The following is a 24457-nucleotide window of genomic DNA, read 5'->3' on the forward strand; positions in this document are numbered from 1 at the left end:
TATGACACTAAATAATTCAGTAAAAATGCATTCAAGATGTGTGCCACAAGTGTGCATATATTTGACTTCAAATCTCATCGGATCAGATTTTACAGCCAAAATTACATTTTACCTGCAGGAGCTTCGTGAGCGGGTGTTGAGGGGCAAATATCGAATTCCCTTCTACATGTCGACTGACTGTGAGAACCTCCTGAAACGCTTCCTGGTGCTGAACCCTGTCAAACGGGGAACACTTGAGGTGAGAAGATGTAGGATAAATAGGGCCTACAACTGAAGTATGTATTGATAAGTGCAAAAGAGGTGCTTTATTTTCAGAAAATGCTTGTGAAGTTCAGTAGGTTTTTTTTTTAAATATAGTTGTTTATTTATTTATTTTAATTTTAAGAGGTTTGCTATTGGCTAAATAAAATTGTAATTAAATTTGTGATTTTTTTATGGGCAATTTTATTATAAATGAAATGATGTACAAAAGAATAAAAACCTAGTCTAAGTATAATGACACAAATCAACAATAAATAATAATAATAAAATTAATTAATTATATGAAAATTGCACAGTTAAAAAAAAATGTTTTAAATGTATTTAATTTAAATGTGGGTAATGTTGTTTATTTGATCATTTCCAAATTCTTCTAAAATAATTATTTAGCAATAAAATCTAAATTAAATATTTGAAATTTCTGAAATTAAAAAAATAATGAAGACAGTGTTTTAATTTAAATGGTGATTTATAGTCATTTCCTAAAAGCCAGAGAGAATAATTGTTTGATCACTTTTTTTTATAATCTTATATTCTTATCTACATTAATTTGGGTTACAGGGTTGATTCACATGTAAATAAAAATCTGATATGTTTTAAAAAAAAAAAGCTACTTCACACACTTCTCATTAATTTTTTTTAGTTTATGGTTAAAACATTTTCAGTAGTTTCCATCTAATGTTTTAAAAAAGAATTGGGACTCTAGAGTGTACAGTGTTCATAGAAGGTGCCACCTTGATTAATGAAAACACATAAACCTCTCTTCCACATTCCCAATAAAAACACAGCCAAATTTCTTTCCCTCTATTCTCCCTCCATCACAACCTTTAGCCTGAGTGCACACTTTCATCACAGCATGCTTTCTCTTCCCAATTAATTTAACATGACACTCATTCCCTGACACACCCTGGCTGTTTTAAATTTACAGAGTTGCAGTGAAACAGTGCCTCTATTGTTTGGGGGCTTTATTATTATTTGCAGGTTATATACTGTTCACATCACGGCCCATAATGCACATGCTGAATTATAGTCCTGTTGCAAGAAACTCAGAATGAAATGACATCTGCTGATGAATAATTGAGAATTTGAGAGGCTCTGTGCACTCAATCATGTGTTATACCACTCACTAATATATATATATTCTTTTCATATGGGACACTTTATTTAGCACTACATGTGATGAAATAATTTACCAAACAATAAAATCTGGCCAGAACTTATATAAATGCATGCATAAATCTAAAACCTTAACATTTACATTTTTATATTTAAGTAAGTCATAGGTACTTTGTTGTTGAAAAAAAAAAAAAAATCTGTTCTAGCTTTAAGGAACAAATGGTATTTTGTGTCAAGATTCTTCCAGTTGACCCACTTTAAAAAATGTATTTTGTTTCCTGCATAATCATGCATATTTATGATCTAGAAGAACCTCTCACACAGCTCTGTATATGTCTGCTTCAGCAAATTATGAAGGATCGATGGATCAACGCAGGCTCTGAGGAGGACGAGCTCAAGCCGTTTGTGGAGCCGGAGCTCGACATCTCGGATCAGAAGAGAATCGGTATTAGATCAGCACTTCATTACATGCAATTATTTTTAGAAACAAATTACTGTAGGACAGGGGGCTTCAAAGTTAAAAATGTGACTTTTACATTTTACATCACTTTAAAATTTTTGGTGTTTTTATTTTGAACTTTAAACACACATAAACTAAAAGCTGTATTATTATTTACAATGAGATTACAAGTGGCTGTGCTAGTAAAGTTAATACCACTGTCCTATGGCTACATATTAATCTGATCACGTTCATTACTGCCATTTATCTACATTAAGCATTTAGCACAAGCATTTGAACAGTAGTGTACCTGAATAGTAATGTCCAGTTTAATTGCACTTTTAAAGGCAACTCTTGAGCACTGAAGTTTGTGAAAGTCACAGCTTTTGCATTTTTAGCTGGAAAGACAAAACAGAATCCAAATATATAGGCGTAATAAGAGCTTTCCCTCCCGCTCATGATTTTATTGTTTTTAGTGAGTTTTCTTGGGAGTGAGCCAGAGCTTTATGGTTTACGAAAGCCATTAAGGGAGATCCAAATATTTCGATGTTTTGGCTTTAGTGCATTGCGTAAAGTCGTAAGAGTCGATCACCATTTTTTTTTTGCTTAGCAGAAGCTGTTAGTCTGGCATGCTTCCTTCAACGTGACGCTGATAGTGGTTGGTGTGTCTGTGGGTTTGAGCAGAGTGCAGGGGTCGATGGTATCTGAGTTCAGACAGGCCCTGTTCTTTCCACTGCTGCTGCAGGCCCGTCTCCATTGATCTCTAAGCCCCAGTTCTTGTGTCCCGAAAAGCATTTACAGCTAGTGCAGGAACAGCTCAGTTGAGCCGAGGCCGTCACATTTAGTCTAGCACGTGAAACTGTGACGGCACTGAGAGTTGTTCATCGCTTTTTTCATAGTAAAGCTAAAAGGATACCAGGAATTATAATAGGCCTCTATTTTTTACTTATGAGGGCTGTTGAGATACAAAGTAGCAAGACATTACTCATGAAGATTTAGAATAAACATGTTAAAACTTTTTTTTTTTGGATGTTTTTGAAGATTGCCTTAAATGCGTGTAGCTCAGCTTTCAGTTACTCTGCATTTTTGTATATCATCATTTTTTATGCACAATTATGTAAAGAGTCAAAATGCAGAGTTTTATCAGTCTACTGGGAAAAGGGTTGTTTTTAAAAGGTATCACTGTGTTTATTCCTGTATTGGCAGCCATTAGTCCAGTCTGTTGAGGCCTTTGAAAAACTTGGAGGTCAACCATTTTTGATGCTCAACCAGCTGGTAACAGTATCCTACATTGACTGCTGCTATATGGTTTGTTGCAGATATCATGGTAGGAATGGGTTACTCGAGGGAGGAGATCCACGAATCTCTAACCAGGATGAAGTACGATGAAATCACGGCTACCTACCTGCTGTTAGGAAGAAAGTCTACTGAGGTGAGTTATTCACAATGCTATTTGGTTGCAATGCACAGTTGGGGGTTTTAGATCTAGCTAAATGAGAGCATACAGTACTGTTCAAAAGTCTGAGATTTGGTAAGATTTTAAAATATTTTTTAAAAGTCTTTTATGTTCACCAAGGCTGCATTTATTGGGGAAAATTTTAATTAAATTAAAAAATCAAGTAAAAACTGCAATATTGTGAAATATTATTACAATTAAATAACTTCTATATATTATAAATTCTAAAGTATTATATTTTATTTATTAATGTACTGTATTTTAAAAAGTCATTTATTCCTGTGATGCAAAGCTGAGCTTTCAGCATCATTATTCCAGTCTTCAGTGTCACATGATCCTTCAGAAATCATTCTAATATGCTGATTTGATATCATAGCTGATTTTGCATATTTTTGTGGAAACCATTATCTATTTTTTCAAGACTGTTCGATAAGTAGAAAGTGTAAAAAAACAGCTTTTATTTGAAATAGAAATCTTTTGTTAAATGTCTTTACTGTCACATTTGATCAATTTAATTCATCCTTGCTAACTAAATTTTACTTTTGAACAGTAGTAGTGTGTCTGAGGAAGATATGTTAGTGTGATTTGACACCTAGTCTCAGCCTTAAGGCACAAATTTGGAAAGAAATAGATATATACTCTTGCAACAATACGTTTGCTTTGTTTGCAGATTTATAGTCTCTACTATAAATCTGGGGGAAGTCGTGGCCTAATGGTTAGAGAGTCGGACTCCCAATCGAAGGGTTGTGAGTTCGAGTCTCGGGCCGGCAGGAATTGTGGGTGGGGGGAGTGCATGTACAGTTCTCTCTCCACCTTCAATACCATGACTTAGGTGCCCTTGAGCAATCGAATCGAACCCCAACTGCTCCCCGGGCGCCGCAGCATAAAAATGGCTGCCCACTGCTCCGGGTGTGTGTTCACAGTGTGTGTGTGTGTTCACTGCTCTGTGTGTGTGCACTTCGGATGGGTTAAATGCAGAGCACGAATTCTGAGTATGGGTCACCATACTTGGCTGAATGTCACGTCACTTTCACTTTCACTTTTTTTTTACCTTTGGACATTTTAGGCACAAAATGTAACCATTTTTCCCTGGTGTATTTGACGTCGGTTGTATAACCTGTCATGGAAATTGCTGTACCTTTATTTCAAAGAGTTACCACTTAGTTGCACTCTTCTCTATTATTGGGGTGTCATCGATTTTAGATTTACCCACTCATAAAGGTCAAGTCAGTTAGACAACCCTTTCCTGCCTAGCTGCAGTGTGGGCTAGTCTTTATAACCATCGTCAAACATCTGGCTAAATTTTACATCTGATTATGAATGTTACAGACTTGTAGCATGTCAGTAAACCCTTATTACTGGTTATCTTATCAAACTGGATTAGCCAATTGCATCCACTCACTTCTCCCTGAGCATTAATCTATACATCCAGACATAATAAAAAAAATTTTCTGTCTCATGCAGTTTTTTACATTTTGTTTTGTGTGATCACAGTTGGAGGTGAGTGATTCCAGCTCCAGCAGTAACCTCTCTTTGGCGAAGGCCAGACCCAACAGTGAGCACAATAATGGCCAGTCACCATCTCACCTCAAAGTCCAAAAGAACGTCTCCTCCAACCAGAAACAGCGTCGTTACAGTGACCAGGGTGAGTGCACTTTTCAGAATTTAAATAGTGCTGTGAGGTCTTTGTCTTTCTAATCTCCATTCCTCTCCCTCTACAGCTGGTCCAACCATTCCCTCAGTGGGTTACCCCAAGAGAAGTCAGACCACTTCTGCAGAAAGTGACCATAAAGAGGAGGGCAGTGCACAGGCACGTAAGTCCAGCTCATCTGGAAGCCGTGGCATGGCTCCACCGAGCCCCATGCTGGGCAACGCCAACAACCCAAACAAGGCCGACATTCCTGACCGCAAAAAGAGCGCCGGTGCCCCTGGGGTGAGTTGGTACCACCCAAGATCTTTTGTATTGTCATTGATTGTATAAAATAGATCTGAAGAGAATCTAATTGTATAGTGAACTACAACTAATACCATCAACAAAACTTTAAATAAAAAATACTTAGTATAAACTCTAGCTGAAATCAAATAAAATATAGAAAACTTTTATTTCAGCTAATTTTCTCTTTTTAATTTACTCGATGTACTTAGATAACTAAACCTAAAACTGAAATAAAAGGAAAACAATATAAACATATAAAAAAATACGATGCACAAAAAATTATAAAAACAACAAAATTACTAAAACTTAAATTCAAAATATTTGAAACTATAATAGTATCTCAGTGAGACTAAAGCATGGAGCAACAAGCTGCTTATATAATCTGTTATTTTATTGTTTATAGTTATTTTAGTTATTTAATGAATCATTAAGATTAGTTATTCACCACAGTTTTGGTGTCTGAAAATAAATATTTGTTTTCGGCAACAACAGTTTTAAAGGGCTGAAATCATTGACGTTTAATTAGGTAGATGTCAGGTAAACATGTCAGCTGTATGAAATATCGAATTATTGTTTTTAATTTATCCTTATTTTGTTAAACCGAGATCTTTTAGTTAGTGCTGTTTTCAGTTGATTCGTGAACAAAACTTCACTAGTGCACCTACCATCCAGTTACCACAATAAGCTTAGTTACTTTTAAAATGAAACAGTCTGTTTTCAATTCTGTCAAGTTTATAACAAAATTGAAAAAATAAATGTGGTTTTGAGGCTTTTTAATACTCATTAAATTGTTTCTTTTTAACAACGATTTTGAAGTAGAAACAATTATATAATTAAAAAGTTAATATGCGATTTAAATGTTTATGTACAACTTTCTGTTTCAGTGTTGATTAGTAAATACATTTAATGAATTAATTAAATGAAATGTTTAATTTCAGTGCATCACTGATTAAGACTCGCACTTTAATATGTATTTCTGCAGAGCAATTCTGTGTCTAGTGGTATGACCAGGAGAAACACATACGTGTGTAGTGAGAGGAACGCCACAGACCGCCACGCTGTCATCCAGAACGGCAAAGAGAACAGGTGAGTCTCTGAGACCTCTCATTTTTAGGTCAAAGGTTATGAATATCCATTTTCCCTTTGAACATCGACACCAGTTTACAGGAAACACCACCGTGTTGCTCAAAACCAGAGACTGACAACAAGGAACAACTTGCGTCTTTTCATCCTCACTCAACCAGATATTTTCACAAAAAAACGTTGTTCTCATCTACAGGTTTCTAAATGTTTGTGGAGCTTCATCTGTTTGTTTGTTTCTTTCTCCAACCTAGTATTTGAAGATGGATCTTTGCTTTAATACTTTACATTACATTACTTTATCATGTAGACCTTAGACTGAATTGCTGAATGTTACTGATGAAACTTCTAAGGCTGTATAATTAATCAAATTCAAATTGCAATATGGCCTAGTGTAAATGCTTATTGAATTACATCAAGACACCAGTATTTGTCAAAATATCATGAATATATTAAATAATAATATAAAATATTATATACATATTCTATACAATTAAATAAAAAAAATGTATAATTATATATAATTTCTACAAAAGGGGTAGTTCAATCAAAAGTGAACGGTTTATCATCCTTAACTCATCCTCATGTAATTTTATACACTACTGTTTAAAACTTTGGTTTGGGGATCCACAAAATATTAAGCAGCACAGTTGTTTTCAACATTGATAATAAGAATCCTCAATGAGCAGTCAATCATAACATCAAACATATTAGAATGATTTTTGAAGAATCACGTGACACTGAAGACTAGAAAATTTGGCTTTGGATCACTGGAATAAATTACATTTTAAAGGGGTCATATGATGTTTCTAAAAAGAACATTATTTTGTGTATTTGGTGTAATGCAATGTGTTTATGTGGTTTAAGGTTCAAGAAACACATTATTTTCCATATAATGTACATTATAGTTTCTCCTCTATGCCCCGCCTTCTGAAACGTGTGCGATTTTTACAAAGCTCATCGATCTGAAAAGCGAGGTGTGCTATGATTGGCCAGCTATTCAGTGCATTATGATTGGCCGAATGCCTCAAGGGTGTGACGGAAATGTTACGCCCCTTAACATACTATGCCGTCTCCCAGGCAAACAGCACAAGACTCAGTCCAGCTGCTCTGCTCGTGCACATCCCATCATCACTTTCTTTTAGCAGTTCAGTCAGTGTACTGTTAGGAGTAACTGAATAACTCAGGATATTGGTTTATTTCGTGTCAGAGGGAGTATAAGGCACGTTTATAAACTTAAGTTATTTGTGGATTAGTGCGTACTGGAGACGATTCAGATAGATTTGGTGAACTGAATCGACCGGTTCACTAAGAAGATCCGGTTAAATAGATTCATTCGCGATCCGGGCATCACTAGATGAGACAAAAACAAATAAAACCCATTACAAGTGAGGCATTTGTTGCATCCAGTTGGGACATATTTACTGATTATAATGACTTGTACTGTCTTTTTACATGTTGCGTTGCCCTGCGCATCACGCTGGGTAAACATAAAACCATGTCTGCATTTGTGATCTGAGAAACAACAAGCCTGCTCTACTGCTCTAAACTCGGTTTGAAGCATCATTGGCAAATTATTTAAATATAAAAAACATACCTACAGGCTGTGAGTCAGAACCGCCAGACTGTCCTTGCAAAGTTTGAACTGCCCAACTTTATAGAAACAGCTGTTGGACCACAGATGCTTTGCAGGCTACTGGTTCAGGAAACAGTCCTCCATAAAATGCGCAGCACACTTCTGAATATTTGGGGTGAACTGTTCTGGAACAGTGTTGAAATACAACTTAACCACTGATTTCTAATCATGTCCTCTTTTGGAAGGCCAAACAAAGTTTCACTTCACTTCACTTCACTAGTCTTTGCAACTTTACAGATCGTCTTTATGCATCAAGAGCTTGTAACACTCCAAAGAGAAAGGAAAAATGTAAATTGCATCATATGATCCCTTTAAAATATAAATAATTTGGAAAAGCGGCATTCTAAATGATCAAATAAATGAATAGAATTCAAACTTTTGAGTAGTAGTGTACATTTTTTCTTCTGGGGAAAACAAAAAGTGTAAAGTCTCCTTTTTTTTGGGGGGGGGGGGAGTTGGGGGTTCCATAAAATGAAAGTCAATGGGGTCCAGTGTTGTTTTGGACCTGACTGACCTTCATTAACTTTTATGTGACGTAAGGTAAATGATGCAGATTTTTTCTCTTTTTTTTTTTATTTTGAGTAAACTATCTTGTTAAGCTAGCCCTTTTTAAAGGGGTTTACATCAGACACACATTCAAAATGAAACAGTCGACCATCATGATCCACCCGTATCCTACTTTACTCTCTCTTTGTATTCTTCTCTGCTCTAAGTTTTTTATCTCATATGCTCTGCTTTCTTCGTACATACTATATCTGATCCATCCCACTGCTGTTTATTTGGCCGACTGCCATTGGCCAGCCTGAGTGAAATGTCGGGATGTGTCAGCACGAGTCCGACAGCGTATGCCGTTGCTCTCGCCAGCTCATCGGCTTCGGTCCGTCTGCGCCACCAAAAAGCCGCATCCCTCTCGGCCTCCGGACACACCTGCCGCGTCACCTTGCCGCCCAACGACGGCACCTCTGATCTCTTCAGGCCCAAGTAAAGACGAGTTTAGCGTCTGTCTCTAATCTTAATGTGTCTCTCCATCTAACACTGACCTCTCTGCGTCTTTGATTTCCCGCCACCCTCGTCTCATCCCTAGAGTGTCTCAACCAATCCAGGAGGACTCGTCGTGGAGCTTCCATTGCGTTTTAACGTTTGACGATTTCCTGCATCTTCCCATTTAAACCGCTAACTAACTTCCTTGTGTCTAAACCCACTAATATAGGATATAAACTACATTAACCTAGTAAATGACTAGTTAAAGGACTGTGGAGATGTTTTATGATTTATTTGATTGTTATGGTGTGCAAGTAACAAGTGTGCAGATTAAGAAAATTTAGTTTGAGCACAGATTGCTTGAGTTAAATTATGGTTAAGTCAGTATTATAGATGTTTGTTAGTTTGAAATTTAAAATAACATTTACACTATATATGTCACTTAATTTCAAACTAACAAACCTATAATAGTGACTTAGCCAGTCAAACATTTGTAGAATATGTTCATAATTAATGTGAGGAACTAAACCGGTGTTTACTCAGCAAGGAAACCTGTGTGAATTTGAAGAGAACTGACCACATGCATCCACTAAAAATCAAGAAAACACTACTTTTTACATAAATTAGCTCTGAGAAAAGGTCGAACTTCATTTGTTTGGTGATTAATTGTTTTGGTTTGATATTTTGTTACATTCTGTTTAATGCGTGCATAATTACAGTTTAAAGGGATAGTTGCTGAAAGAAGATTTGATTTTCAAAAATGCACATTTTGTCTTCATTTCTGTGCAATTTTAGTATTATTTATATACTGTTATAGTATGTATTACTATTTTGAAATAGCTTTTATTTTTATATTGTCAGTTTTAATTTTTTTAGCAATTTTATTTGCTTTTTGTCATTTTTTTAATTTAGCTTTAATTTTTTATTTTTTTTTAGTTTTAGTAATTGAAGTGCTTAAATATAACTTAAGTTAATTGCCAAGGCAAAATCTGTCATTTTTGTTTAAGTATTTTTTCATTAAATTTTTATATTTTATTTTATTTCAGCTTTATTTCAGTTAACAGATATTATTTTGGATACTTTTAGTTTTAATTACTGCATCATTTACTCAGCCTCATGTTATTTCAAACCCGCATGACTTTCTTCTGCAGAACACAAAAGAAAATGTTTTAAAGTGTGTTGAAATATTGTAATAGTCTATTGCCCCATTGGCTTCTATTCTATAGACAACAAAAACACTGAGATATTTTTTATTTAATATCTTCTGTTGTTTTCAACAGATAAAGAAAATCATACAGGTTTGGAATGATATGAGTGTGTGTTAATGATGACAGATTTTTTATTTTTTGGTTGAACTATCCCTTTAAGTGTCCAAAGACCACCTGGTTGTACATGTGACCGGTGTTGTTTGCAAATTTTCCTATTTCATCATATTGCGACCCTGATTCTTCTCTCTTCAGTACGAGCACGGCTCAGACGAGTCAGCGAAACCCCGGTGCCTCCACCCACAGCATTAGTAGCGCGACTCCCCCGGACCGCCTGCGTTTCCCACGAGGCACACTGAGCCGCAGCACTTTCCACGGAGGCCAGCTGAGGGAGCGACGCACGGCCACCTATAACGGACCCCCAGCCTCTCCAACCTTATCACATGATGCCACGCCGCTCTCACAGTCCCGGAGCCGCGGATCAACAAACCTCTTCACAAAGCTCACATCCAAGCTCACACGCAGGTAAACAAACGCTTCACCTTGAATACAATTATAACAAGTCATTATTCCCTATGGAAATCGGTTTTCAGTGGAATAAGAATGAAAGAATTCATTTGGAGTTTGGTATTTTTGGTATTTGAAATAAACAAGCTTTAGAATGTAACAGTTTATGGAAACGTTTCCACCAAGGAGAAATCTCACAATTCTCATGTTTCTCAAAATTCTAAGTTTATATCTCACAATTTGGACATTGTTTCTTGCATTTCCGAGAAAAGAAGTAAAAATTTCGAGATGTAGACTCACAATTCTAAATTTTTTATTTTATATCGAATATGCTTCTCACAGTTAAGTTTTTTTCCCCCACAGAATTAAAAATAAAGGTAATTATGACTTCTGACTTTCCTCCTTGCATTTGTTAGGTTTTATATCACAATTCTGACTTTTCCTCTCAAAATTGCAGGTTTTTATCTCGGAATTCTAAAAATTGCAAGAAATAAAGTCAGAATTGAGAGATAGAAACTCAGAACTGCAAGAAAAAAAGTTGGAATTGTGAGCTTTAAAAGTCGCAATTACTTTTTTTTTTATTATTCCGTGTAGGGCTGGGCGATATATCTAACGATATGATCATACGCATCTAGTCAGTAAATCTGGTTCCGTGATTGCCTCTAAATCGCCATCAACTGCTTTCAAATGGAGCGCCATTTAATAGACAGAGCCGTAGATCACTGACAAGCTACGCAATATCACGTTCATTATCGAAGGTGATTCATCTGCCATAATGAACGTGATATTGCATGATCATATCATTAGATATATTGCCCAGCCCTAATTCCGTGGTGGAAACAGGCTACCATAATAGTTTGATTAGTGCTTTGTTTTGAATAGATAAAGTGGTTTGTTCATTTAAAAAAGATACACTATTTTGTAAACAGCTATTATAAAACTACTGAAAAATGTAGCTAAGTTAGTAGCTTTAACTTCCCACTGGATGTTATGCAGTAGTTTTGGCATGTTAGAACTATTTACGACAACACCGGGTCAGTGGCAGTGGTATCAGATTTCCCTATATTTCCTCAAGAGACGATACATCTGCTCTAGATGTTGATTAGTGTCTCTGTTTTCTGTTTTCTTTTGTAGAAATATGTCATTCAGGTTTACCAAAAGGTAGGACCCTCGATGGGCTGTGTGCAGTTAACAAATGCTGAAATATGAAGTTTTACTCTTAACCCTAGTGTGAAGACGTTTTCGATTAATCGCCTGTCACTCACCTTTGACACACACCTTTGACACACTGTCTTTTAATCGGAGTGCGACTGAGCATGCCTGAGACTTCTGCTGTTTTCTGATGAGCAGCAGCTGACAGACATTACTAATCACCCATGCATGCCTGTTCACAGGTTACAACTGAGCACAATAGATTCATTAGACTCCTTATTAGATCCTCATTTTCCATTCACACCTTTTATCTTCAAGGAGGAAGGTTGTGTGTGTTTTGTACAGTTAGTTGATACAGCGTTCAATAGTGGGAACATTAGTTCGAAGATGGTATTCTTCAGCCAGCCATGAAAAATCAAAACCTCTGAAATTAAATAATGTTGTTTTTCCTCTTTAATTAATATGTAACTGAATAAAAACATACTTGGGTCACATTTAACCCTAAAATCAAAAGAAATGGGGAAAAGTTTTTTTATTTATTTATTTACTGAATGACGTTTATTTTTATGGCACATTTACAACATATTTTCACACAAATTCTAATTACTATAATGCATCTGGAGTCTTGTTATACAAACATACATTATATATAATAAAAAATATTTTTAATTGTAACAAAATGTTTTAATATACTTTTAATGATAATCATTATAATATAGTTATAATAATACAAGAATGTATTTATTTATCTGCTTAAATTGAAGGCAGTACAACAAATGCTACTATAAAATAAATACTTGACAATTTAAACCATATTAAAAATTAAATTAAATTTTAATAATTAAATCCTTTTTGCTTTACAATAATGACAACCTTTTTCCTTTATTACAGTAATGAGAATTTGGCAGGAAAACATTCTTAATTTATATGAAAATGTGCAAAAATCATTATGGTTCAAAAATTGCTTTTATTTTCTTTCATGTAATTTTTTTTATTACAATGTATTTATTATATTTGTGTAAAAATATAGTGTGGACATGTTCCTGACAGGTTTTGTGAGATTTATATAAGTCATCATAAGCATATACTGTGTTTTGCTTAAAAATTCATCTTTATATATATATATATATATCAATCTACCCTGACGTTAAGGAAATAAACACATTAATGCATTTCCTGCGATACTGTAACAGACTTGCTCTTGGTTGTGTAATTCAGGCCACCCTGCTGGGCTCTTAATTTAGCAGCTGACAGATGTGGCGATTGAGAGGGGTTCTTTACAAGATTTCTGGAGTTAAGGTACCAAGATTGCCTTTCGCGACAACCACCCTTTCCCAGTTTCACCCTTCATGCTCCAGAAGTAGCATTTGCCCAGGATCTTCTGATTCCAGCTCTTCCTTTTTGACCTACCCAGTCATATTGTTCCTGCAGGTGGTCTCGCAATCCCAGCGCTTTCATTCCTACCAGTGCTGTTATGACATCAACAGATAACAGTCTTTTTTTCAATAGAGAACTTCGGTTTTTGTTATCCAAAAGTTGGTCAGATGTCCCGTTAAAGAGTTGTTACAGACATTGAAAGCTCTTGCTAACTTGGCTTATTTTATTTGGAGTCTGGTATTTTTTAAAGAATATTCCAAGATTATAGCATGGCTGACTTTGAATGGTAGTCAATGGCAAAACATGCTTACAGCCTCTGTTATTTTGATAGTTATGGCTTTTTTTTTTGCCAGAGATGCTTTCAAGAGATTGTAAGTTGTATTAAAACTATAAAATTCCTTTCAGAAGTTGCAGAATGCAGCAGTGAAGTGTCCCAGTGGATGCTGATTTTTATATATAAATATATATATATACATTTGTCAAAGGCAGTTTGCCTCTTATTTTTGCCCCATAAGAGCACTTATCCACCAGCGTCCTTTCCTCTGACTGCTGCTCACCGCCCACGCCGCTGCATGACCTCTCCCAGTCTCTTTCACATGTTCTATTCTGTATAATGGATGATTAATGTCCATGGATAACTGAATATATTGCATTTAATGTGCTTTGTAGTATGTAGCGTTAATGTCATAAAACGGGAGAGTGGGTTCAGATGTGTCACTGTTAACATACATTTAGTAACAGTCCATTCCATTATATACAGCTGCCTAAGACTGAAAATAAGCATTTTTATGCTAAAAATGTTTTATTTATATATAAAATATATATATTTAATATATACTTCCCCCAAGTATATATATCGTCTATTACCTTTCAAAAGTTTAGGATCAGTCATTTTTGTTGCTGTTGTTGTTGTTTTTAAAGTAGTCTCTTATGTTCCCCAAAGCTGCTTTTATTAAAAAATAATAAATAAATAAAAAGTACAAATAATAATATTTTATTGTAAATATTATCATATAAAAAAAAAACAGTTTTTTCTATCTGAATATATTTTAAATTGTAATTTATTCCTGTGATGCAAAGCCGAATTTTCAGCATCATTACTCCAGTCTTCAGAGTCACATGATCTTCAGAAATCATTCTAATATGCTGATTCGCAAAAAAAAATATATATATATATATATATTATTTTGCGGGGGGGGGTCTTTGATGAAATAAAGTTATTTGGACTTATTTGAAATAGAAATCTTTTGTAACATTATAAATACCATCACTTTTTAGTAATTTGATGCATCCTTTCTGAATAAAAGTATTTAATTATTACTTATAGTCTAGTTACTATTTAATCTTACTGACTACAAAAGGATGTATTAATTGGCATGAATTATAAAATGAATCTACCAAAAAGGAAATGTGTATCAAAAAAACAGCTTTCAACTTTATTCTCATTTCATTTAACAGCGGATATCTTGAAATATTCATTTATAGGTCAATAATGAAGATCAAATATTTCTCAAAATTAATTTCAAAGCGTTCTCTTTTCTCCCTGCCTAGAAGACCCCACATTATTTATTTTTAGGCAAATGTCCCAAATGTTTATTTTTTTATTATTATTATTGGAAGGGCTTTTTCATTTTTAAATCGTGTTTTGTCTTTCTTATCAGACAAAAGGAGCTCAGTTGTGTCCACTGCATGGAATCTATTTAGAACAGGAAGCTGAATCATAGGGTACAGGAAGGGTATCTGTAATACCCTCTGTCTCCTCTTTTCCATTTTATCTCTCCACACAGGTCAACTATAAATGCATGTCCAATATTCCTCTCCACTTACACAGGAAATTGTATCTGTTTTTGGCGTTCTCTCCGACATTGGCTTTCAGATTCTCTCTCCTTTGTCCTAGGATGTCTGAAAAGCTATTGTTGTTTTATCATCCTTTCCTGGATCAGCTGAGTCTCAGATTTTCTTGCCTCTAAACTATTTTTCTCTTTTTCATCCTGGTTTTTAAAGAGTGCCGGCAGAATGCGATAGAAATGGGAGGTATGAGGATTCAAGGTGAGACAGGACATCTGGATTTACAGTTCTAATTTTTCATTTCCCATCTTTTCTTTACCTTTTAGAACTGACATTACTCCACAGACTTAACCTCATTGTTTAATTATTTTCTACAAACATACATAAACTGGCATCGGGCATAAATAAAAACCAGTGAGGCTTTTGTTAGTCTCAAATGGTCCAATGAAGTTTAAATCTGTTGTGTGAATATTCATTTATTCTGATCTGTCACAAACTCAGGTAGCATTTGTTTGCATTGACATTTAGCTCTATTGCTCTGCCCCCTTGTGGCAAAAAGAGGAAAGTAGAACATGATTATTAGTGCTGTTTGCTAAGGTCACAGCAGTGTTACTCATACCTAGGTATCGGGGTTTGTTAATCGCTCCTAATACCACACACAACACTATGTAACATCATACAGTGGTTTTCTTGTCATGTTTGAATACAGATCTGAGCTTAGAAACATTTTGTAGTTTAAAATCACACATTGTTTTCTTAACATTCTTATTTTTGCACCCTTGGGTTGTTGACTGCACTGTTTCTGTTTCTTTGCATGCTTATTTTTGTTCACTGCATGTCAAATGCATTCAGGTGCTTCAGTGCATGATGTGTTGTCACTGAAAACAGAAAAGTTGTATGAGAACTTGTTTTTATGGTCTGAAACAAACAAGTATGTCAATACAAACGCTTACAGCTATGCTAGCTTGATCTAATATTATGCTTCAGAAGGAATTAGCATAAACTGTCACATCGTTACTATCACAGTAACACAAGAATGCACAAAAAGATTTCTATTGTTAACAAAAACTATTATGAATCCAAAAATTAGAAGTATTTTTGTCATTAACTAAAAAAAGGTTTTTAAATGTTTTTGAAAGAAGTCTCTTATGCTTACAAAGGCTGCATTTACTTGATCAAAAATACAGTAAAAATAGTAATACTGTAAAAAATTTCCATTTTTAAAGAACGGTTTTCTATTGGAATACATTAAATATAATTTATTCCTATTATGCAAAGCTGAATTTCCAGCAGCCATTAATCTAGGAGTCCCGTCATTAATAGAAAATTTAACAGAACAGCATTTATTTGAAATAGAAATCTTTTGTAACATTATAAATGTCTCTAATATCATATTTGAACAGTTTAATGCATTCTTGCTGAATACAAATATTTAAAACATTCTGTTAAAAAAGGGAAACTGGCCCAAAACTTTTCTGTCAATTCTGATGTAGCCTACTTAATGGAAAAAAAAATAGTGTAGGAGTTTTCAAAAAATGTAAAAACTTGATCAAAACTGTAAATTGTAAATATACATCTACTCTAATTGTAAGTGTACATCTACATTTAAAATACAATTCAAATACATTTCAATTTTTGAACATATAAAAACAAAATGAAAGCTATATATGAACAATGAACTAAATCTAAAATTCTCACCTGAAATGAAAAATGATTGTTTTCTCTGGTCTCTTGCAGTCGGAATGTATCTGGGGATCAGAAAGAGGAACATAAAGACGCCAAACCCCGCTCGCTACGCTTCACCTGGAGCATGAAGACCACCTCCTCCATGGAGCCCACAGAGATGATGCGCGAGATCCGCAAAGTCCTGGACGCCAACAACTGCGATTACGAGCAGCGCGAGCGCTTCCTGCTTCTGTGCGTCCATGGCGACGGCCACGCCGAGAGCTTGGTCCAATGGGAGATGGAGGTGTGCAAACTGCCCCGCCTCTCGCTAAATGGCGTGCGCTTCAAGCGGATATCAGGAACATCCATCGCTTTCAAGAACATCGCCTCGAAAATTGCCAACGAACTGAAGCTGTGAGGAAAAAAGTAGAAAATGTGAAAAAGCGGCAAAAAGGACTAAGGCACAAATCTAGAGTAATCAAGCTGTACATTCTTTTTGAACAAGTAGCAGATACAAGGATTGTTTTCCTTAAAACACTTACAAAGTATGTACTGAAAATATTGTATAGAATCATGCCTTAGGCAATAATTTCCTGCATCTTTGAAGCATTATTAATATTATTATTATTGTTGTTATTATTATTATTATTGTGGGATGGTTTCAAACTGTAGGAAAACAATGACGGTTTCATTTCTGTCTTTTGTTTCGTTTATGCACTACTGCAGTAGGTGCCCTGTGGGGCCAAAAAATTAACATCAGTGACTGAAAACGTGTATTTTAACCAGACAGAGAGAAGAGGGATGGTTAATCGCTCCAGTATTTTTTCTTTATCGTTCCAGCCCTCGAATGCCAAAACATTGATTTGCACATTTTCCCTAAAAGCACCACCCATTCCTTGGCTTTCCCAACCATTTTTTTTCCCTCAACGCTTGTCCCTTTTCAGGATATTCCCACCTGTTGTTTTCTAGCGTGAGACGTGGCTGGAGATGGACAGGGTCTGACAGGTTCTGGTGACTTGCGGCCTCACTTCAGGAAACCTCACGGATTCAGACGGCTACTGCAATGGAACGTTAAGAATGAGATCGGAAACATTTTGCTTCCCGGTCTGTTTAAGTATTTAGTTTATTTCTTACAAAGTGTCTGAAGAGATGACGAAAAACTCTCAGATGTTCTTGAAATGTCTTTGCTTTGGCTCCGGCCCCCGGGGCGCACCATAGAGTCATTCTGGCACACAGTTCAGTTCAGAATTTTAACTTGGCATTTCTAGGCTTCAGTATTCACTCCCATCCCTAAGAACCATCGGCACTGTTTGTTATTCTTATTCTTATTTTGTTTTGATGTTTCTGTTTGTTTTTTGGAATGTAAATAATGTACCTTAGTTTTGCAGCAAACGGCATATTGATATACTTTTTTTTTTCTTTTCTAAGTCTGGCTGTGAGTCGGAAACTATGGAAATTAATGTAACTCATCGCAGAATAAGGTTAATCAATGTCTCCATTAAAACAACTGAAAATCAGTGATTTGCAGAGTGACTTTCGTTGGACTGGTTTTACGAGGCACGATTCAGACATGTAAATGCTTATTGTCTGTGAATTAACAGGTGGAACATTTCATTTGTTTCAACTGCTGAAGTACTTAAAATGAATTTGGGAGTTTAACAAGATCTTCAGTACCAGATATAACCTCATACTTTGCAGGTTTTTAGGTCCTGTGGTTTAAAAAGGCTTGTTTTCACCCTTTATGTCATGATGTTTTCATCTTATTAATCTGGGTCTCCAAGCATAAAGTCTTGGTCTGCTTCTGGTTTAAGGTCTATTTCTGAGATTATCATAAAAGATGATAATTTCTTCAACCACTGGTCATCATGCTAAGAGGGAATTTGCAAGAATCTGGTTGCTCTAAAGGGCTACTTGACAACCGTAAACATGAGCTCAGGGATTCAGATGAAAAAAATCAATTAAAAATGGACAGCTTGTTTCCAGGCTAGAACTTGACCGGACAGGGCCTTGACTTTAACTGTTGTAGAAATCATAACATTTTGTCCAGAAATGTTTTGTACAGGATGGAGTTGATCTGTAAAAATATGGAAACAATGTAGAAACAATTTTCACTCACAAATTCCTAGTATAGAAAGGAGGCAAAACTTTTTCACACCACTGTGTGTGTGTGTGTGTATGCTATTATATACATGAATACTTAATACACACATATTTTTAATATACAATATTTTCATATATTAATAATTTGTGTGCATTAATTTTGTCAACAATTAATTGAAACAAAAAAAGGTCAAACGGTTTTAAGATTATAAAAAAACATAATCGAATGAGTCCACATTTTATATTATTTGCTATATTCACCATTATAGGTGTATAAAAGTGTCTAGTGGAAACAAAAAAGAAATTTGTCTTTTGCAAGATCAGACATCAGACTGCATTATATCATAAAATTAAATGCCTACTGTTAACAGTCACACACATATATTTGCAAGCTGCCACTGTCTATTTCTGATATATCACCTGGTTTCTTACATAATTTCCAGCATCTTATCTATTATATAACAGCTCTTCAAACTCATAAAAGCTTTTCCGAGAAAAGGAACCAGTCTTAACTTCCATGCGTCTGTCTACAGCTGGGTGAGCTCATGCACATCGTCCTCCTCCTGTGCGATCTTTGCTTAATAACCCACCAGTGCAGTAATAAATATAAGCGCAGCCATGCGTGATTAAACTCACGTCCATTTCCACGCGTGATCCGGCTAGCCACGCCCCATTTTCCAAGTATGATCCCAGTAGTGATGGGTTAGTGATTCCATTCCACGAACCGGTTCTAAATGAATAGATAGATAGATAGATAGATAGATAGATAGATAGATAGATAGATAGATAGATAGATATATTTAGTTCAGTTAGATTCGTGAATTGCTTAGACCACTTCAAGTTTGTCAGCCGGTTCAACCCATGTACAGTATTAAAAAGATCCGACTCAAAAGAACGAGTCGGGCATCGCTATGATTTAGCTTTGAACACGCCCCCATTGTTTGTCATCCATCAGGGGGAGTTTTACCCGAAAGATCGAGCGCTGTAATTGTAGCTGCTGTTTTTGACAGGGGAGACTCGTCTTTTTCTCGATGTTTCTTCAAAGCACCGAGAACGACATGCGTTTTAAACCGTCTCGAGACCGACTGTACAGCGCGCGCTGCTGCGGCTGCTGTCATGTGCGGACTGGAACCATAATCCTGGGTACCTGGTACATGGTACGAAGCGTAAAACATTCATTAACATAGTCTTGCAGTTTTAAACATAAATAGAATACATCAGTAGCCTTTCCTCCCGTCGTTTAGAGGCGCGTCTGTGTTTTAAACTGGGTCTGTGTGGATGTTTGTGGTCGGTTCTGCCGTGTTAGCTCGATGCTAACCACCGCTAAGCTAACACAATGTTTTGAATCGGAACTATCCACAAATAAGACACGCAAACGTGTTTAGACGTGCTGCCTGTTGATTAAACACGTTTTAAGAACCTTATCTGTTTATTGAAGTAGGATAATATGATGTGGCGATTATTTTTAAGCCTTCATTTATCATCTATTTGTAGACGGCGTACGTTAACCAGCTAACCGCAAGCTGAGGCCTGAGGTTGAATACACCAGACTTTCATGTGGTTGAAGTTCAGTTAGTTATCAATTTGCACTAAGCATGTTTAGATAAAGTCAATTATTTAGAATTAAATAGCTATTATTATATATTACATTTTAACTGATTATTCCACATTTTTGATTGTTTGAATTATATTTTCTAAGTAAAGATTTTGAAGCAAATGTTTTAAGACCTTGATCACTTTTTGTTTTTTTGAAGTGCAATAACAAAATGGCCAGGAAGTCACATGACAGTGAACGATCATACTTTTGGTTTTATTGGGCTGTTTAAATATTATGTCTACTGTCTCATCTGTACATTTTTATTAATATAATCTCTCTCTGGGTGGTGAACCTGTTGATGGGTATTCTGTTGACCGTGGCAGTAACTCACCCCGAGAACGTCCCTACTGTTGACCTACAGTATGAAGTTATCGAGCATTACTTTGCTTCAGACAGGATGTCAGGTACATTCATGAGTTGTTTTCGATAATTAAATATTGTAAACCTATATTTAATACTAATACAGTGCCAAATAATTATACTTGTTTTGCTATTTGTATATATTTTGGTACTTTATATATTTAAAAAAGAAAAAAAAATCAATTTTATTTATGATCTCTAAAATGACAACTTCTCTGTTACCCCTATAGAGAATGCATGTGTGGGCTTTGCCATCTCTCTCCTTATGCTCACCATTAGTGCCATGATGGTGTATGGGGCCATTACTGTAAGTTTCTATTAATTGGTATATCTGTGCTGTTTGTTATTTGTTTTATGTTGAAAACTATGTTGAAAAAAAATAATGAAAATCCTTGTTAATTCCTTATTATTATGATATATTATCACCGTATTTTAAATATTATCAATTATTATAGCGTCACAAGAAATGTATTAGCAATTTTTTTGTAAGCTAGAAATACTGCAAGTGCCCACAAGGGAAATAATCCCCCCAAAAAAGTACAAAATAAATAAATTGCAGACCGGAACTCAGCATGAGGGTTAAAAGGGTTGTCTAGATGAGACATCAAATATTGCAAATAATGCAGTTTTTTGTTAAACATTGTAAGCTTTCTTTGACATTTAAAGGCAATACAATGAATTTAATCAGTTTCTCCCCAGACATTAGACGTGATCGTGTATTCTAGAATAGAATAATGCATTTCACCACTGTGTTTATCTGTACTTCACAGTCTTGCTTGAAGTCGTCTTTATAAAACAGGTTGGATCTGTGAACTTTTGTTGTATAGTAGTTTCAGCTGTCAACGCATATTTGCCATACCTGAGCTTTTTACCTCGAGTAAACATTGAGCTTTAACTATGTCTTTTAGACCCTGAGTATCCTCAGTGAAATATTGGTCCAGTAGAGTCACAGCCTTGCTAATAGCTCCCTTTCCATGTTAAGTATTCTCTGAGCTAAGTTATTCAGCATAGCTCCTCTTATTTGCTTAAAAACTGGATGAATCACTATTCCCTGGAGTTTTACAGGTTTGCATCAGCATTATAATGGTGAGAAACAGTCTAAAAATGAAAGGGAAAAAACCCACCTCGTGACACATTTTCCCTCTCGCACAGAATCGTGATGGCTGGCTCATCCCATTCTTTTGCTATCAGCTGTTTGACTTTGCGCTGAGCTGCCTGGTGGCCATCAGCTCCCTCACGTACCTGCCCAGAATCAAGGACTACCTGGACCAGCTGGTCAGTTTGCCCTCTACTGCCACTGCTGACCGCCTGTCTCTCAAGCCTCTGACATTAGAAGTTAATGTAAAAGGCTTAAATTAAAAACATCTATGTCTCTTTTAGCCGGACTTCCCATACAAAGACAACCTGCTCTCTCTGGACCCCAGCTGTCTCCTGCTGTTTGTTCTCATCTTCTTTGCCATTCTCATTGTCCTTAAGGTAGATATATGAACCGACACTACATCTGTTATATGTTTTAGATGTAAGACACAGATTTTTTTTTTAGAGTGTGTGTGTGTTTTTCAGGCCTACCTGATAAACTGTGTTTGGAACTGCTATAAGTACATAAACAACAGGAACACTCCAGAGATTGCCGTCTATCCTGCTTTTGAGACCCCACCTCAGGTATGTTCATTCTAAGTTACTTTGAGTTGAAAAGATGATATTAGATCAGAGTGTTGTAATTAGATTAAATATAAAAATAATATTATAATTAGAGAAATTATATTAGTTATTAAAATGACAGCGTCAATAACAGCAACAACACTGTACCAATCTAAGCACTACATCATTAACAGATTTATACAGTCATACTTAGACTGTATAAATTAAAAATATATTCTTGATGTAGTGCTTAGATTAGTGCAATGTTGTTGTTGACTTTGAATGATAGATAGTTTGGAGATAGAGTTGGTTTTGTTGTGTGAAGTTCATCAGTGTACATTTTTCTGAATAAAAAAAAAATGTCTTTGAGCACAGGTGTATAATCTGTACAAATTTTTGTTTAGTATTTATATACTGTATTATAGTATATAATGAGCTTTTTATGCATATTAATTTTAGTTTAAGTCTTAGTAATTTTGTTATGTACCTTCAACATTGTTGTTTTTGTATTTCTATGTAGCTTTAATTAATTTTTCCAGTTTTAGTAAAATTTAGTATTTTAACTTGTTTCAGTTAGTTGGCAAGGTAGCTTTTTTGTTTTTAAATACACATTTTTCATCAAATATTTTATTTTTAACTTTATTTAAATTACCGAAAATGTTTTTTAATAGTTTTTTGTTAACAGTAACAACACTGGTTTGTTGTACTAGTGGATGATGGAAAAAGATACAATGATTTTCTTTTTTGGTGGTCTTTTTTTCTGAAAAGGAGAGCATCTTAACCTCCCTCAGTAGTAAAAATGTAGCCCCTTAAAATACACAATTTACTCTGTTACAGTAGAGGGCACTCTTTGCCTTTGAAAGAGGTTTTGAGCAAAGTTTCTTTTTTCACAAGTCCTCCTCAGAACCCAGCTGTATCGTTTTTTTTTACAGGAAAGTGTGTCATGTAGTTTTGTTTAGAAATATGACTTCAGAGTGGTTTCATTGGCGTATTCTCGTTATCATAGTACATCCTTCCCACCTATGAAATGGCCATGACAATGCCAGCGAAGGAGCCTCCTCCTCCTTACATGCCAGCTTGAATTCCCCTGACTGGTTTCTTCAGTAAAAGCCAGTGCAGACACCCATCTTTGCCTTTCGATCCTGCCTTCCATTCCAACACATGGAGGGCGTTTAGATTCCCAGCGTCCACTCATCACATCAGCAGCTTACATATTTGCATAGACTTATCCATGAATCTTTTGCATGACTCTCGTAACAGTTCATCACAGCAGATCTATTTTTGTAAAACTATAGGAAAATGGTTGAAGCTGCACGGTGTTGGGGAAGAGATCATGTGGTTGTGGCAAGATTTATTTTAATTACTTAGTGTTGTATCTGAGATTTTAAATGCCATTCTCTTTTGTGGGCATCATGACTCGGACTCTGCAATAAATTGTGCTTATGACAGAATTATATAGTTCATGGTCAATCACTAGTGAAATGATTTTGAGATGGGGCAGATAATCTGCCGTTAAAATTTTTACCAATGAAAGCTTTCACTTTACTTGCACCCTTGAGATCTTTATTTTTCCATGCTTTTCAGTGCTGTGTTTTTACCTGATTGTCATAGTAGAGGAAGTAATGTGAAAGTCAACATTGCCCTACAACTTGATAGGGCACTTGCATTTAGAATCACCTAAATCTGTTTTGCTAGTTTAAAAATCTGTTTAGACAATCCAGTGTGATGGTTAAAATATATATTTTTTTCCATTGTGTACTTTATTAGTGGACGTAAGACTTTCATCCTTTCAAACATGAAAGCTCAAAGCACTTTTTATCTTGTTTATATAATTAGTGTGTGTGTGTGTGTGTGTGTGTGTGAGAGTGAGTGTGTGTGTTTTCCATCCATTGAACCATTGTACACCATCATATTGGCAGCCGTCACAGTGATCTGTTTTTATGGTAACTACTGGGTAATGCCGGTTAACATGCAAGAGGAATCCTCACATGAACAACAATGATATAGAGTTAAAAAAGGAAAACTGCTAATGCTGTATAAATCAATGGATGCATGCTATTTTATTTTTGTGGTCTGTTTCTTTTCTTGTACATGTTCTGTAATCTAATTACTTCAATAAAACACTTCAAAAACAACATATCTGCCATCAGTTTCCCCCCATGG

General features: G+C 35.4%; 2 protein-coding genes across 2 annotated transcripts in view; both read left to right on the forward strand.

The window, feature by feature from the left end:
• LOC109044960 (MAP/microtubule affinity-regulating kinase 3-like) overlaps nt 1–18113 on the forward strand; it is a 36150-nt gene extending 18037 nt beyond the window's left edge. The window contains 11 exon segments of the mRNA XM_042746547.1: nt 119–238; nt 1720–1819; nt 3133–3245; nt 4764–4914; nt 4991–5202; nt 6188–6291; nt 8723–8902; nt 10363–10632; nt 11749–11775; nt 15148–15192; nt 16669–18113. Coding sequence (XP_042602481.1) covers nt 119–238; nt 1720–1819; nt 3133–3245; nt 4764–4914; nt 4991–5202; nt 6188–6291; nt 8723–8902; nt 10363–10632; nt 11749–11775; nt 15148–15192; nt 16669–17014 — 1668 coding nt within the window. The 3' untranslated portion in view covers nt 17015–18113.
• A 1497-nt stretch (nt 18114–19610) lies between these two features.
• Nucleotides 19611–24425, forward strand: LOC109113636 (lysosomal-associated transmembrane protein 4A-like). Its single transcript, XM_019126457.2, has 7 exons — nt 19611–19853; nt 20577–20697; nt 20884–20960; nt 21806–21928; nt 22034–22129; nt 22217–22315; nt 23301–24425. Exons 1-7 carry the CDS (start codon nt 19728–19730, stop codon nt 23373–23375), a joined length of 717 nt encoding a protein of 238 aa, XP_018982002.1. The 5' UTR covers nt 19611–19727; the 3' UTR covers nt 23376–24425.
• The last annotated feature ends 32 nt before the right edge of the window (nt 24426–24457 follow it).

The sequence above is a fragment of the Cyprinus carpio genome, chromosome B20, assembly GCF_018340385.1.
Source record: "Cyprinus carpio isolate SPL01 chromosome B20, ASM1834038v1, whole genome shotgun sequence".
NCBI lineage: Eukaryota > Metazoa > Chordata > Actinopteri > Cypriniformes > Cyprinidae > Cyprinus > Cyprinus carpio.

Bases quoted from the DNA above. Each gene is read 5' to 3' on its own strand.
- LOC109113636 (XM_019126457.2), top strand. From the start codon at position 19,728: ATGTTTCTTCAAAGCACCGAGAACGACATGCGTTTTAAACCGTCTCGA. The intron at 20,961-21,805 runs GTAAGTTTCTAT...CCTCTCGCACAG, and splicing joins TGGTGTATGGGGCCATTACT to AATCGTGATGGCTGGCTCAT. The intron at 22,130-22,216 runs GTAGATATATGA...TGTGTTTTTCAG, and splicing joins CCATTCTCATTGTCCTTAAG to GCCTACCTGATAAACTGTGT.